Source organism: Clytia hemisphaerica, unplaced genomic scaffold (assembly GCF_902728285.1).
Source record: "Clytia hemisphaerica strain Z4C2 unplaced genomic scaffold, Clytia hemisphaerica genome assembly, whole genome shotgun sequence".
NCBI lineage: Eukaryota > Metazoa > Cnidaria > Hydrozoa > Leptothecata > Clytiidae > Clytia > Clytia hemisphaerica.
The window spans coordinates 865,211-878,440 of record NW_027104200.1 but is presented as its reverse complement, the minus strand read 5'-3'; the positions used below and the strand labels follow the sequence as shown (position 1 = coordinate 878,440).

The following is a 13,230-nucleotide window of genomic DNA, read 5'->3' as shown; positions in this document are numbered from 1 at the left end:
ACATGTACAAAAAATATCTTTTCCAAGTATTTTAAGTAACACTATTATTTAAATAATATTAATTAAATTGCATTAGAGAAAAAAACTTGATCTCTATTTCCAAAACCAAAATTGAATTCTTTCATAGAAAAAATATTTGCACTCCTCAACATTCCCCTGTGAACTTTGATCAATCGACGAGTATTTAAGATGAAACCATTCACCATTTTGAAGCTCTGTCTGTTCAGCTGGGAGTGTTCCGGGCAAATTCTTTCGTTGACATGACTTTCCAAGATGACTTTTCACAAGATCACCGTTTCCCTCTCTTTCGACCACCAGGTTTAGGAGCACTAGCTTGTGCTTCCATTGCAGCTTTTCTTGCTTTTTCAGCTTCAACTAGTTTAGCCTCTTTATCTAAAAAGTGATATGATGATGGAGTTAGAGGGAGAATGAGATTTGATAGATATTGTGTTGCTTTATTCTACAGCTTAATCAAATCTCTTGCCAGAAAAAAAATTCACATCAGAAACAACCAGAAAATTATGTTTTGAAATTGAACCCCATCTCCTAAATGAGATAAGAATCCTTTTTTAACCTGATGTATATGGTAAAGATTAGAGAAGAATTTTCTCTTTTGTGCCTTGGTCGGAAGAACATTGTGTCAATAAGGTGAGACCAATTTAATTTGTTGTTCTACGGGCAGATCGTTAGCAAAATATGGGTCGGTCGGTCGGTAAAATAAAAATAAATTTTTCATTTATCAGGGTTGTTAAAGTACCGAAAATGTTTTCCAAAAAACATCTGGTTCAAAAATTCATTTTTTTAATCTTTGATTAAGATCATGATAAAATCTTAGTGTACGGAATGCTTGATTTTCTAAATTTTTCAATTTCTTGAATTAATTTTCAGCTTTATTCAAATTTGATTCTTACAAACAACTAGTGTGTAAAATATATTGTATTGGAAATTCAATATTATTATTTTTTTGAATTTAGCAAAAATAGGGTCGGTCGGGCCCGTAGAACAACAAATTAAATTGGTCTCGCCTAATGTCAATCATTCTTCCTGACAATTTCTTTTAAAATCGAGAGCAGAGCCAAACAGTACAATGGAAAGCAGCAAGAAAAAAAAAATCTCATCAAAAGTGGTTTCAGTAGTGTTATTATAATAACCTTTCTTTTCTTGATCCTTTTTCTTAGCAGCTTCTTCTCGTTGCTTCTTGACGATTGCTAACCGTGCTAAATCAGCTCTGGCTTCGTCTGTCTTGCCTTCAGCATGTAATTTTTCATACTTCTGTCTGGCTTGTTCTTTTTCTATTGCTTCCCTAGAAAAATACATTGAAGATGAAAATAGCCCTAGTAATGTAACATATTGAAAACTAAAAATAATTGGTAAAACCAACCACAACAATCATAAAAAGTATAGAATAGAAAATACAACCCCATTGTAAATGCTATCAAAAAGGAAACAACATCATAATAAATCATGAATCAGAAAATTTTATCATAATGCTATGATTATATAAAGACAATAATAATAATAAAACAAAAAGAACCACGTGTATTTTTACAAAAAATTATACCTTTCCCTTCTGGTCAATTCTGGTTTTCCAGATTGATCTCCATCCTCAAGCTCTGTAACTTTCTTCATTTTATTTTGAACTCGATTAGGATTTGCAATGTCAATGACACCTCCTTTCTTACCCCCCTCTTCCTATAAAAATAATATTACAGAAAAAAAATTTATCAGTTAGTTATGATCTTTGTTTAAATCTATTTCTATTCTATTGGTTGAGTTGTAGGGGGCTCTGATGCCCATTTTCACAACTACAGTGACTTTCAATGAGCGCCCTGTCAGGTAAAGGTTCATTCACTTGCCAAGTGATCTCCAGCGAGTGGGAATCAAACTTCAGCTACCTGTGTAGCAACAGCAAGTCAATGGCCGCTATACCTTTAACACAGCGCCTAACTGAATGTACCACAGCTTCAAGTTGAGATTCGTTATCAGACAGAAAGCAACCCTACCAACACAGAAAGAAGCAAGCCTTCCAAATTTTCATGCTGACACAAATTCACTTTTTAAAAACACGCAAAGCATCAAATTAGAAATAATAATAAAAAGAAAATATGAATTTTTTTCCATCTCAAACCTCGTCAGAATCAGATTCTTCAGAATCTTCAGCTTCTTCTCTTGTTTTCTAAAATGAACAGGAAAGTAAAGTAAATAATTTTTATGTATGAAAAAATGATAAATAAACTTTAGTATCTAAATAAAATACAAATTTTATTTTTTTCATATCATATTGCTTCATAACACTCACCCTCCATTTGTCATCGTTCATCTGGCGATCAATTTCTTCTGCTGAGGTGAAATGGCGAGTTCGCCCCTTGTAGTTCTTTCCACGTCCTGTAATATAACAGAAATAAAATAAAAAAGACCTATCACTCCTTAGATTGGTAAGCTTTTGAGGAGGGTAACTTGAGAGATGTATAGCACGAGTAGTAGTACTTTATTTGTAAAGTAGGCCATCTTCATAACTAAAGTATTTGAAAAAATTTGAAAGGTTGCTGACTTGTATCCTATTATCATTATTTATAATCATACCACATCTGGCAGTAAAGAATCTAGGAGAGAAAAAGCTTTTATAGCTTCAGCCAGGTTTCTAGCTCCCCCCAACAAAGTAAGGTCCCCCCAACAATTTAGCTCCCCCCAAAAAAATGCCTTGTCCTAAGTCCCCTAAGAGTTCAGGTCCCAATATAAACCAAAACCAAAACAAAAACATCGTTCTCTCGTCCCCGTAGAGAGAAGTCAATAAAAAATATATGCGAGTACAGTACTGATAAATGAAAACTAAATTTATGTTTTAATATTTATGTTTACAAATCTTTTGCTTTTTATTATTTGATTTAATAGTAGGATAAGAGATCTTTTGAATTTAGCTGAACAGCCGCCAGAGTCTCAGTCAGATCATCTAGGCTCCCCCCAACAATCTAGGTCCCCCAAAATATTTTGGTAATTTTAGCCCCCAGGCTCTTTAAAGGCCAAACTATTTCTTAGCCCCCCCCCCAAAAAAAAGTAAGGGGGGGCTGAACCTATGTAAAACTTAAGTCTCAAAAGTATTGTGGACTCTTTGGTTTTTGACCTTTTCTCAGCACCCATTCATGCTTTTTAGGAAGTTATACATTTACATTGTTGGACAGATATTTCCAAGGAAAATAATCTAAATGATAAAAGATTTTTAAAAAGTTGAAAAATGAAGGAGTAATATGAAGATGAAACAAGCAACATGCTGAATGGACCTACATGATGATGAAAGTTAGATAGCAATGCGAAAAGAAAAATGAAAAAAATCAGTCAGAAAATATAGCGTTTACCGAAAATACACAACGCAATAAATTCATCATTGATTGTTAATGGGGGGAGAGGGAAGGGTTGTAGGGAAAAAATAAATAGGAAGTTCTGGTTGCAAAAATCAGTTTCATTGACAATTGAAACATGCTTGGTGGTGAGCATTGTTATCAATAATGTTTTTGTGTGAAAAACATAGAAATATAAGGAAAAAATCCAATGAAAATCTGCAAAAACGGCGATTTCCAGCATTTTCAACAGGAAAATTTTTTTTCTCAAAAATCGAACTTGGCCATGTTTTGAGCATTGCGAATACGCATCTTTCTGCAAAAAATCAGAAAAAACTAAAAATGAAAATTCGAGAAAATGTCAAAAAACCGATTTTTCCGACATATTTCCGGCATTTTCGGCCGGAAAAAAATGTTTTTCGACAATCGGGCTCTGTCACATTTTAGGTATTGTCATTATTGCATCAGTGTGCAAAATTTCATAAAAAAATATAAAGTACAGCTCGAGAAATTCAAGAAATACTGTCTTTCCGGCGAAAATAGGCTGTTCCGGCAATTTTTAAATAGTTCCGGTTTCAAAAATCAATTTTAGTGAAAATTGAAACATGCTTGATGGTGGGCATTGCTATTAATAATGTTTTTGAATGAAAAAACAACCAATTATATGGAAAAAGTCCAATGAAAATCCAGAAAAACGGCTATTTCTGGCATATTTCTGGCATTTTCGGTCGGAAAAAATTTTTTCTCAAGAATCGAACTAGGCCATTTTTTGGGCATTGTTAATACGCATCTTTGAGCAAAAAATCAGAAAAAACTAATGATGAAATCTCGAGAAAATGCCGAAAAACCAGTTTTTCCGGCATAGTTCCGCCATTTTCGGCCGGAAAAATTTTTTTTTCTAAAATTGGGCTCCGTCACATTTTGGGCATTGCCATTTTGCATCATTGTGCAAAAAATTAGAAAAAACTAATGAGCTCATCTCGAGAAAAGCTGGTAACTAACTGACGGACGGACGGACAGACGGACAGACGGACGGACAAAGGTTAATTTATAGGACCTCCAGGTAGGTCCAAAAATGAAGATTTTTAGTAGGCCAAAAGACCAAAAAAGACACTGAAAGACAGCAAAATTGACCAACTTCACAGTGCTGTAATTTTTTTTCTAAGAAAAGTACCGGGTGCCTCAGAAAAATCTTTGGACGTTTGGCGAGCCACTGAGGCCAAGCAAAGTCTTTTTTGAACTCAAAACCATTTTTATTAGAAAGAGGATAGTCTAACTTAAATTTTGCGGTATAACTTATTAAGTTTGGTCAAGTAGTTGTCAAGTTATAAGCTTTTGAAGTTAAAATTCACTTTTCGAAAAGTGTGAAAAACACGTAATAAAAGGGTATTAAATTAAGCATTTTTAAGCGTTTTCGATAAGAATTTTTTTCAAATATTTCTAAAAACTGACTATTTACTAAAAACTGACTATGTTGTAAACGAAAACTGCTTTTAAAAGTATTTTAACAATTAATTATGTCGTAAAAGTCGTTAAATAAGTCAAATACTGAGCTATTTTTTCATTATTTGCATAAATTTAATACACCTTTTTTTACGTGTTTTTTACACTTTTCGAAAAGTGAATTTTGACTTCAAAAGCTTATAACTTGACAACTACTTGACCAAACTTAAAAAGTTATACCGCAAAATTTAAGTTAGCATGTCCTCTTTCTAATAAAAGTGGTTTCGAGTCTAAACAAGACTTTGTTCGGCCTCAGTGGCTCGCCAAACGTCCAAAGTTTTTTCTGAGGCACCCGGTATGATTTGAAGTCAGCAAGGTTTAAATTTTCTAAATAGCCTGATGGCACGATTTTTGAACCAGTAGAAAAAATATTAATTTTTTTCTAAAAAAAGAAATGAGTTTGGAATAGAAAAGTTGTCTAGAGAATCTGTTAATAAAGAAGAACCAATTTTGATTGTGAAGATGAGTCAAGAATTTAGTAAACTCTTTTTGACGTCACCATTTTGGTCCCCATTGAAATTACCAAATACAAAACTTGACATTTTTCAAGCTCAAATCATGATATACAACTACAAGAAGATTTCTGTTGTAAATTCACACCCCATGCAATTGCAAAGATATCCCTGACTGTGGGAATAAAGTCTGTAGAATACAGAGAAAGTGTGTAATCTGTTATCAGAAGTAATTTTCCAATTTACATTCCAAATTTGGCTTTGAAAACAGAAACTGTTATTCAGTGGAACAGCAGGAACTTGATGACCCACAGTATGGCTTGATATTTTCCAGGCCACTTGGCAATTTTGAACTTAAAAAAGTCCTGAATATGTCCCAAACTTGGCCTGCGCATAGGTACGTTTGGGCCAAATCATGGGTCGTGGAACTTGTCAAACAAAGTTGGAACGTAAATTAGATTATTATCAAACTGATCGAACCGCAATCCATTGAGATCCAACTTGATCAAACTTTTACAATTTTTTTTAAAATTTGATTAGTCATTTAGGAGATCAGGACGGTCTATTGAATAACTTAACTAATACTATATATAGAGCATAAATTTGTCTAATGATAACATCATTTATTTGGTTTATCTTTTATAGTTATCTGGAGTAATTACGGGGCAGGTAAAATGAAGGGGTAAATATGAGACATCCCTAAAAATGGTGTTATTTTTATAAATTTGGATTCAGATAGAGAGGATTTTAAAGATTTCTAGCTATTAGAAAATGGTGTAGTTAGATTTTTTTTAATGTATTTTTGATGATTTAACAAAAGTTTCACAAGTCACCATAAAAATCAATTTTCTAGTTTTGGAAGAAACATTTCAAGATTTAGTTTCAGGAAGAGCTGCAATCACTTTGATTATATATTTCAACTGAATTCAGATAACATAATCCAGACCCGATTGTTACTGCCGTTTTGGCAGTTGATTTGTGAATATATTTCTTTGTGTTTGTAAATTAGTTTATTATCAGTTTTAGTGTCACTCTCCTCCGTTTAGCGTCTCTTTTGTGTGTTGCTCTTCATCTTTGTGTCTGAGTGTCTTATTCATTTATATTTGTATTATGTATTTATTTCGAAATGACTTTTGTATTGTTTTATGTCCTTAGGGTATTATACGTAATGTTTAAAGGGATCAAAATTGTGTTTATATGTGTCCCTGCAAGCGATTTGGAGCACATTGAAAATGGGCCGATCCTTAAAAGCCGAACTTTTGGCTGATATGGACCGGTCTGGAAAGGCCTGGACCGGTCTGGACCGTTCCTGGCCAAATTTGGCCGATGTTGACCGATCTGAGCCAATCTAGGTCGATTTTTGCTGAGCCATGTTTCTAAAACTTTTCTCTAAACAAAGGCTAATCTAGACCTGTCCAAATCGGCCAAATTCGGACAAGTCCGGTCTGAAGTGGTGTGGTATTACAATAAAAGCCTTAAAGCATTTTAGTACCATGTGTATTAAAATCCCAAATTAGGTGGGGTCTTCAAGAAATTATTATTATTATTATTCATAGAATTATATTTCACAGGTCTATCGACCTCTACGAAATTTAGATTTATAAATATTGTCTACTTCTTCATCTGTCGTCCAGTCGTCAGAAGATATGGGCAGAGAAGATGTTGTTTTGGTCTTTGTCCTAGGTTTTCGAACTAGGCGAAGGTTTGTTCTAGGGCTTCCTCTTACATGCCAAACGAAATCATCATTTTTTAAATTCATTTTATTCGCCTTTTGGCACATATCTTTAATAATTTTTCTTTCGTTGATGGTGAAGTCGTCTGTAATGCTAAAGCCACCAATTTCATTGAATCGTTTCAGCTTATGCAGATTTTGCATTATCCGTTCTTTTTCCTCTATACTTTTTAAGATCAACTTGATTGGACGCCAATGTAGCCCTTTTCTATTTTGTCCAATGCGATGATGGTGGGACGGTTTGATATCTTGGACGCCAATGTTACCTAGTATACCTTCAATATCTATTCTGTCTTGTTCCTGTTGTTCCTCTTTGTTATCTACCTCTAATTCCACCATTCCATGTATAATAATATTTCGTTTTCTTGATTCGATGTCTCTGTCTTCATTCTTGTTTTCTTGTTGGTGTTCTCTCACTGCTGATTTGATATTATCCTTGTGTTTCTTAGTTATTTCAGCGTATGTTTTTTCTGATGATTTTTCTATGTAATTTGTCGTTAGCTTTATTTCTTCTTTTATAATCTGCTTGGTTTTTATTTCAAAGTCAGCCATCTTATTGGTTAACCTTTACCACGCCTTCTCTTTGGGAACTTCACCCGTGCACGCCTTGTCTTTTTGGGAAAAATGACAGTTTTACGCTTTCCGTCATAACTTTTGATCTACTAAACCGATTCAAAAAAATAAGCCCATTCTAGAAAGCCCAACTATCCTGCTTTCTAAAAATGTTAAAATAAAGGATTTTCCTCTATCAATGGTGACACAGTAGTCTTCTGTCTTAGAGTTGAAAAAAATTCAAAACGCAATTTGTCATATTTTTCAAAATTTTAAGTTCCGGTTAAAAAAAAAGTGGGGAGAACATTTGCGATACCATAATTTTCTGGCTCATTGTTTCCACCATTATAACTACAACTGCTAGCCAAAAAATCACAATCATACCTTTACTAGAAAAGGCCGAATTCATTTTTAGAAAACCTTGGTTTTTGAGAAAATTTCCACGTAAATCAGAGGCACGTAAGGCAGAGGCCCCTTGAGGTAATTTTTATGGGAAATATCACTAAAAACAGCTAAAATGACTTTCCTATCATCAACCAGCATGAAAGCAATATAAATAACATAGTATATACACTTTGAAACTCTTTGCAGCCTTATCAGAAGCCTTAACTTGGGTTTCGGTGACGGTCGATGACGGCCGACAAACCTCCAGTCCTCACCCTTAATGTACCGTCATACTAAAGAATAAGGAGGCAGAAACTTACCTCAAACACTGACTAAACTACAAACAAGCAATACATAACATTTCCAACCAATAAAACAAACCATTTTCCACTAAATAAACATAAAAAGTTAGTTACAGCAGTCAATGAGCTCATAATTTCCAAAAGAATATTTTGCCTGATTTTCCAGTTTGTTATGACAGTTAAAATCGAAAGTAGGTGGTTTCAAACTATTGAAAATACAGTGGGGCTTTCGCATGTCTTTACACGTACGCGTACCTTGCGTGTCAGAGACTCGCAAGCGGCTTCTTTCACTATTGAAAACATATTTATTGGCGACTCGTAGCCTCGAAATAATAGGGACACTCAAGCTATTTAAAACAAGTCAAAAGCCTATTATAATTTGCGAGCTTTTATGTAGTGCAAATAGAAAACAATAGCCTGCGTGTTGAGTGTCGCAATTCTTGTTATGTGCGAGTGCTCCTATTGTTGGACGCTTAACAGACGCTTAACAGTTGCTTAAAATTGTTTTATAAAATTCTATTGTGCTTAGGATGGAACTAAAAGCCTATTAGAATCAAATGAAAGAATTATTAATTCATTCTTAATTTTCTTTCAGTCTAAAATTTCGAAATGTAGATAGGAAACAACTGTTGTTGCTATTAAAAGAATTAAATAATAATAATGTTTTACAGATTTCCAGGCCACCGTGCAAGCACATGGGCCTCTATAAATCGCTCATACATTGGTTTGGTTTATTACAAAGGTTAACTTCAAACAGATATGCAACAATAGTGACAATTTCAATCATACTCAAACATTTTCTCTTTCCAAGCTAGACCGAGGTTTTCTTTAAACTCTTGTATTGTAGATGATTTAACTACTTTTTCAGGTAGGCTATTCCACTGTTGAATGCCCCGATAGTAAAGGGAGTTGCTCTGGGGTCCACGGACACCATCGTTCCCGAAAATTCTTACCAGTTCAGAATTATGTGTTCTCATTGGTCTTATTCGTTGGTTAAATTTCTTAGGAACACACGATTTTTCATAGTGATTTAAATGTTTAAAGATCTCAACCATATCACTTACCGCACGCCTATATTTTAGACTTGGGATTCCAATTCTTTGTAGTCTGCTTTCATAACATAGTCGTCCACATGTTTCAACCGTTTTTGTAGCGCGCCGCTGAACACCTTCTATAAGTTTTTTGTGTTTTTTTAGTTTTGGTGACCAAATGACTTGTGCATATTCTAGGTGGGGCCTGACAAATGTTATGTAAAGTTTACGGAATAATTCAGGAGTGAGATACGTGAAGGTTCTTCTAATTAGACCAGCCATTGAGTTTGCCTTTTTTACTTGGTTTGATATATGTTGGTCGAATGATAGATTTTGGTCAAAGATAACTCCGAGATCCTTTTCGAATTGTACATGTTTCAGTAAATTTCCTCCGAGTGTGTATTGATGTACATGTTTAATTATATTCGGCTTACCTAACGTTAGTACATGACATTTGTCGGGATGAAATTTTAAAAGCCACGTATCTGACCACTGCTGTAGTCGATCGATGTCCTCCTGGATTATAAGTGCATCTTCAATTGATTCTACTTTATTGACAAGTTTAGTGTCGTCAGCAAATAGAAAGAGTTGTGATTTAATTGAATCTGGTAAATCGTTGATGTATAGAACAAAAAGGGTAGGCCCTAGGACACTACCTTGGGGTACTCCACTAAGAACTAATTGTTTTTCGGATTCAGCTCCATTTACTTTAACTATCTGAAATCGATCCTTCAGGAAGTATCTGATCCATTCAAGCAACTTATTTCTTATTCCGTAGGCTTCTAATTTGATTAAGAGCCTTTGGTGGGGAACTGAGTCGAATGCCTTTGCAAAGTCAAAGTATACTGCGTCAACAGCTTTGCCGTTAGCAATGTCTTCGGTACACACATCTAGATAGTTTAGCAGTTGTGTTACTGTTGATCGGCGATTGATAAAACCATGTTGCTTGTTAGAAAGCAGTTTCTCTTGCTCTAGATGTGACATAATATGTGTTTTAAGAATCTTTTCCATCATTCGACACACAATGGATGTCAGGCTAATCGGACGGTAGTTTTCAGCTATATTTTTGTTTCCTTTTTTGTAAACAGGTGATACATTAGCATGCTTCCAGTCGTTTGGGAGACAACTTTCGTTGAGAGATTTTGTCATTATAAGGAAGAGCGGTTCTGCAATATATTCAGCGAGCTCCTTGAGCATCCTTGGGTGAAGTTCATCTGGCCCCATGGATTTGTTTGGATTTAACGCCTTGAGCTCCTTTTTAATAGTTTCAGTTAGTATATTTATCTCTACTTCTTTATCCGTCCTGGAATGGAATTCAGGGAGTTGTTCAAGTGGCTCACGTGTAAAGACACTACAGAATTGGCTCTGGAGTATGTTGGCTTTACTTTTATCATCATATTTGATCGAATTTTCATTATTAGGGTTTTCGAGGAGAGGATGTATTCCCGTTCTTGCTTTCAGATTGCTGCGTACATATTTCCAGAATCTTTTTGGATTTGTTTTTGATTGTTCGCTGATCTTTTTTTCGAACTCTCTCTTGGAGCGAGTCAGGGCACTATTAGCGGCGTTGCGCCATCTTACGTACTCCCTTCTACGTCTCTCAGTGTCGTCATTTTGAAGTGAGATGATCCATTTTCTATGCGCCTTACGTTTCTCTTTAATTATCTGACAAATTTTTGGATCTAAGGGATGCTTCCCTTTCCTTCTTTGATTTGACAGGTTGTTCTTATTGTGGGTAAGTGGCACATAGAGGTTTCGGAGCTCGATCATTTGTTTTAGGAATAGGTCCCAACTCTCATTCACATCTAATTCAATCGAATTTTGGATGAATTCGATAGACCAATTGATATGGCTTAGATGAGATCTCATAAACTGGTAGTTGGCTTTGCTGTATTGATATCTATCAAGCTCATTTTTAATTGTGAAATAGCCATAGAATTTAAAGGAGAGGACACTGTGATCACTGAGATGGAGTGGGGCAAGGTATTTTATCTCGGAAATTTGATTTTCTTCCCCTGTAAGGATGAGATCGAGTATTGATGGTTTGTCGGTGCCTCGTCGCCGTGTCGGCTCAAGGACATGTTGGTATAAAAAACAGTCTCTTAAAGCATCAAGGAATTTCTCCTCGTCGCTATCTTCTTCACAAGGTGAGGACCAATGGACCCAATCGATTTTCTTATAGTTAAAGTCACCTATAAGACATATATGAGTGTATTTCGGATTTAGGCAGAGATCTTTTATGAGCTTATTCATGTTCTTGTTATTTTCATCGAAGATATTTGTTTCAGTTTTTGTCGGGCTTCTATAAAGACATCCGAGTAACATGGTGTCTTTGTTCTCCATTGCAATTTCTAACAGACAAGTCTCTTCAAATTCAACTTTCGTTTGTATTTGTAGGATGAGGTGATCAATAGACTTGTGGACTAGAATGATGATTCCTCTCTTTTTTGTATTCCTATGTTAGTTTTATATGGTGTAGAATAATTCTCAATTGAGTAGTCTTGATCTTTTCTCTCAGAGATCCGTTTGGTGTTGACTTCGGTGATCGCAATTATATGAGGTTGTTCGGTAGCGACGTGCTTTAAAAGTTCATTTTTCTTCTTAGATGTCATTTGGTCTGCATTTGTGTAGATGATAGTAAGTTCACTAATTGTTGTGGTTGTGTTTTTTGAATCGTTTTTGTTAGGTGGGTTTTCATTCAAGCTGTCGTTATCGTTATCGATCGGTTTTATTGATTGATTGGGTTGTTGTATCGTTTTTGTGTTTTGTTGTACACCTTCTTTATGTCGAAGCCGTTTTTTGACGATCCTCGAACCCGATAAATAAATTCATCGGTTTCTAGGTCATCATTTAGGTCTTTCGCCTGTTGTGATAGCTCTTTATACTTTTCACGTTGGGACCTACATAGGTCTTCTGTGATACTTATGCCTTTATAAGTATCGTTACCTTTAAGTGATGGGAGATTTCCCATGATCTTAAGTTTATCATCTTCACTATCGAGGCAAATTAACAGTGGACGATTTGGTTTCTTACCTATTCTAAATATTTTTTTGATCTTAGAAGAAACATGCAAATCCTTAATTAATTGATCAGCCCATTCACAGTCCCTAGTATGATTATTTTTGTCACTATTATCGCATACCTGTTCTTCTTCTTTTATTCCGTGAACGATGATGTTCGTGGCTCTTCTCCTCTTCTCCATCTCAAGAGCGATCTCTTCGTCTCTGGCTTGTTTAATAGCAAGTTTGATTCCGCTCGTGTCACTCGTCGGTTGTTGAGGGAGACCAGATTTTGTGGCTTCTGAATACGATTTCATAGCTTGTTGGCATTCGTTCTTTATTGTTGACAGGATACTGTCCTTGAATTCGTCAAGCTTTCGTTCGAATTTCTTTTCAGCAAACTCGAGTGTATGCAGGCCGGGGTCAGCTTTCAAATCATTTTTCAAGAGTTGGAGATCTGCGTCCTTATCTTCAAGCTGTTTCTTAAGGTGATCCTCAAAGTCACGACTACTTTTTATAATTCCTTCGCATGCGTCGATTTCTCTGCGAAGGCGTTTAATTTCATTTTGCGTTTGAAGCGATGGTTGAGCCTTTTCCTTCTTGGGGACCAGTTCGAGCAGCTTGGGTTCAACTTCAACGCAGTTGATACAAATGTATTTCTGGGTTCTGTTGGCTTTGAGCGTTTGAATATGGAATGCAGGAAGCATACAACATCTGTAGTGAATGGATCTCTTACATTTTGCACAGGTTAGCGAATCTGAATCCCTGTCATCAACACATCGATTTTCGGTGCATATAATGATATCTTCTTTCATTAAGATTTTCTTAGAAGCAGTAGATTGTTTTGGCCTTACGGATGATGCAGCCGATGCCATTTGGTCAACGAGTTGGTTGTAGTAGTTGAATTTGTTGGAAAAAAGCAGCTTTTTAAGTGTTTTTT

The 13,230-nt window shown here is 35.3% G+C and overlaps 1 protein-coding gene across 1 annotated transcript; it reads right to left on the bottom strand.

Annotated features, from left to right (window-relative positions):
* Positions 1 to 14: 14 nt before the first annotated feature.
* LOC136815271 (M protein, serotype 12-like) lies at positions 15 to 13,165 on the bottom strand. Its single transcript, XM_067071713.1, has 6 exons — positions 12,434 to 13,165; positions 2,300 to 2,440; positions 2,129 to 2,176; positions 1,562 to 1,692; positions 1,152 to 1,303; positions 15 to 393 (listed from the first exon to the last, which is right to left on the bottom strand). The coding sequence occupies exons 1-6, from the start codon at positions 13,163 to 13,165 to the stop codon at positions 290 to 292; spliced, it is 1,308 nt and encodes a 435-aa protein (XP_066927814.1). The 3' UTR covers positions 15 to 289.
* Positions 13,166 to 13,230: the final 65 nt, after the last annotated feature.

Excerpts from the sequence above, each read along its gene's own strand:
- LOC136815271 (XM_067071713.1), bottom strand. The coding sequence starts at position 13,165 with ATGGCATCGGCTGCATCATCCGTAAGGCCAAAACAATCTACTGCTTCT. Across the intron at positions 2,441-12,433 it reads GAATAAAAGAAGAAGAACAG|CTTACCAATCTAAGGAGTGA; the intron begins GTATGCGATAAT and ends CCTCCTCAAAAG. Across the intron at positions 1,693-2,128 it reads AAGAATCTGATTCTGACGAG|GAAGAGGGGGGTAAGAAAGG; the intron begins GTTTGAGATGGA and ends TTATTTTTATAG.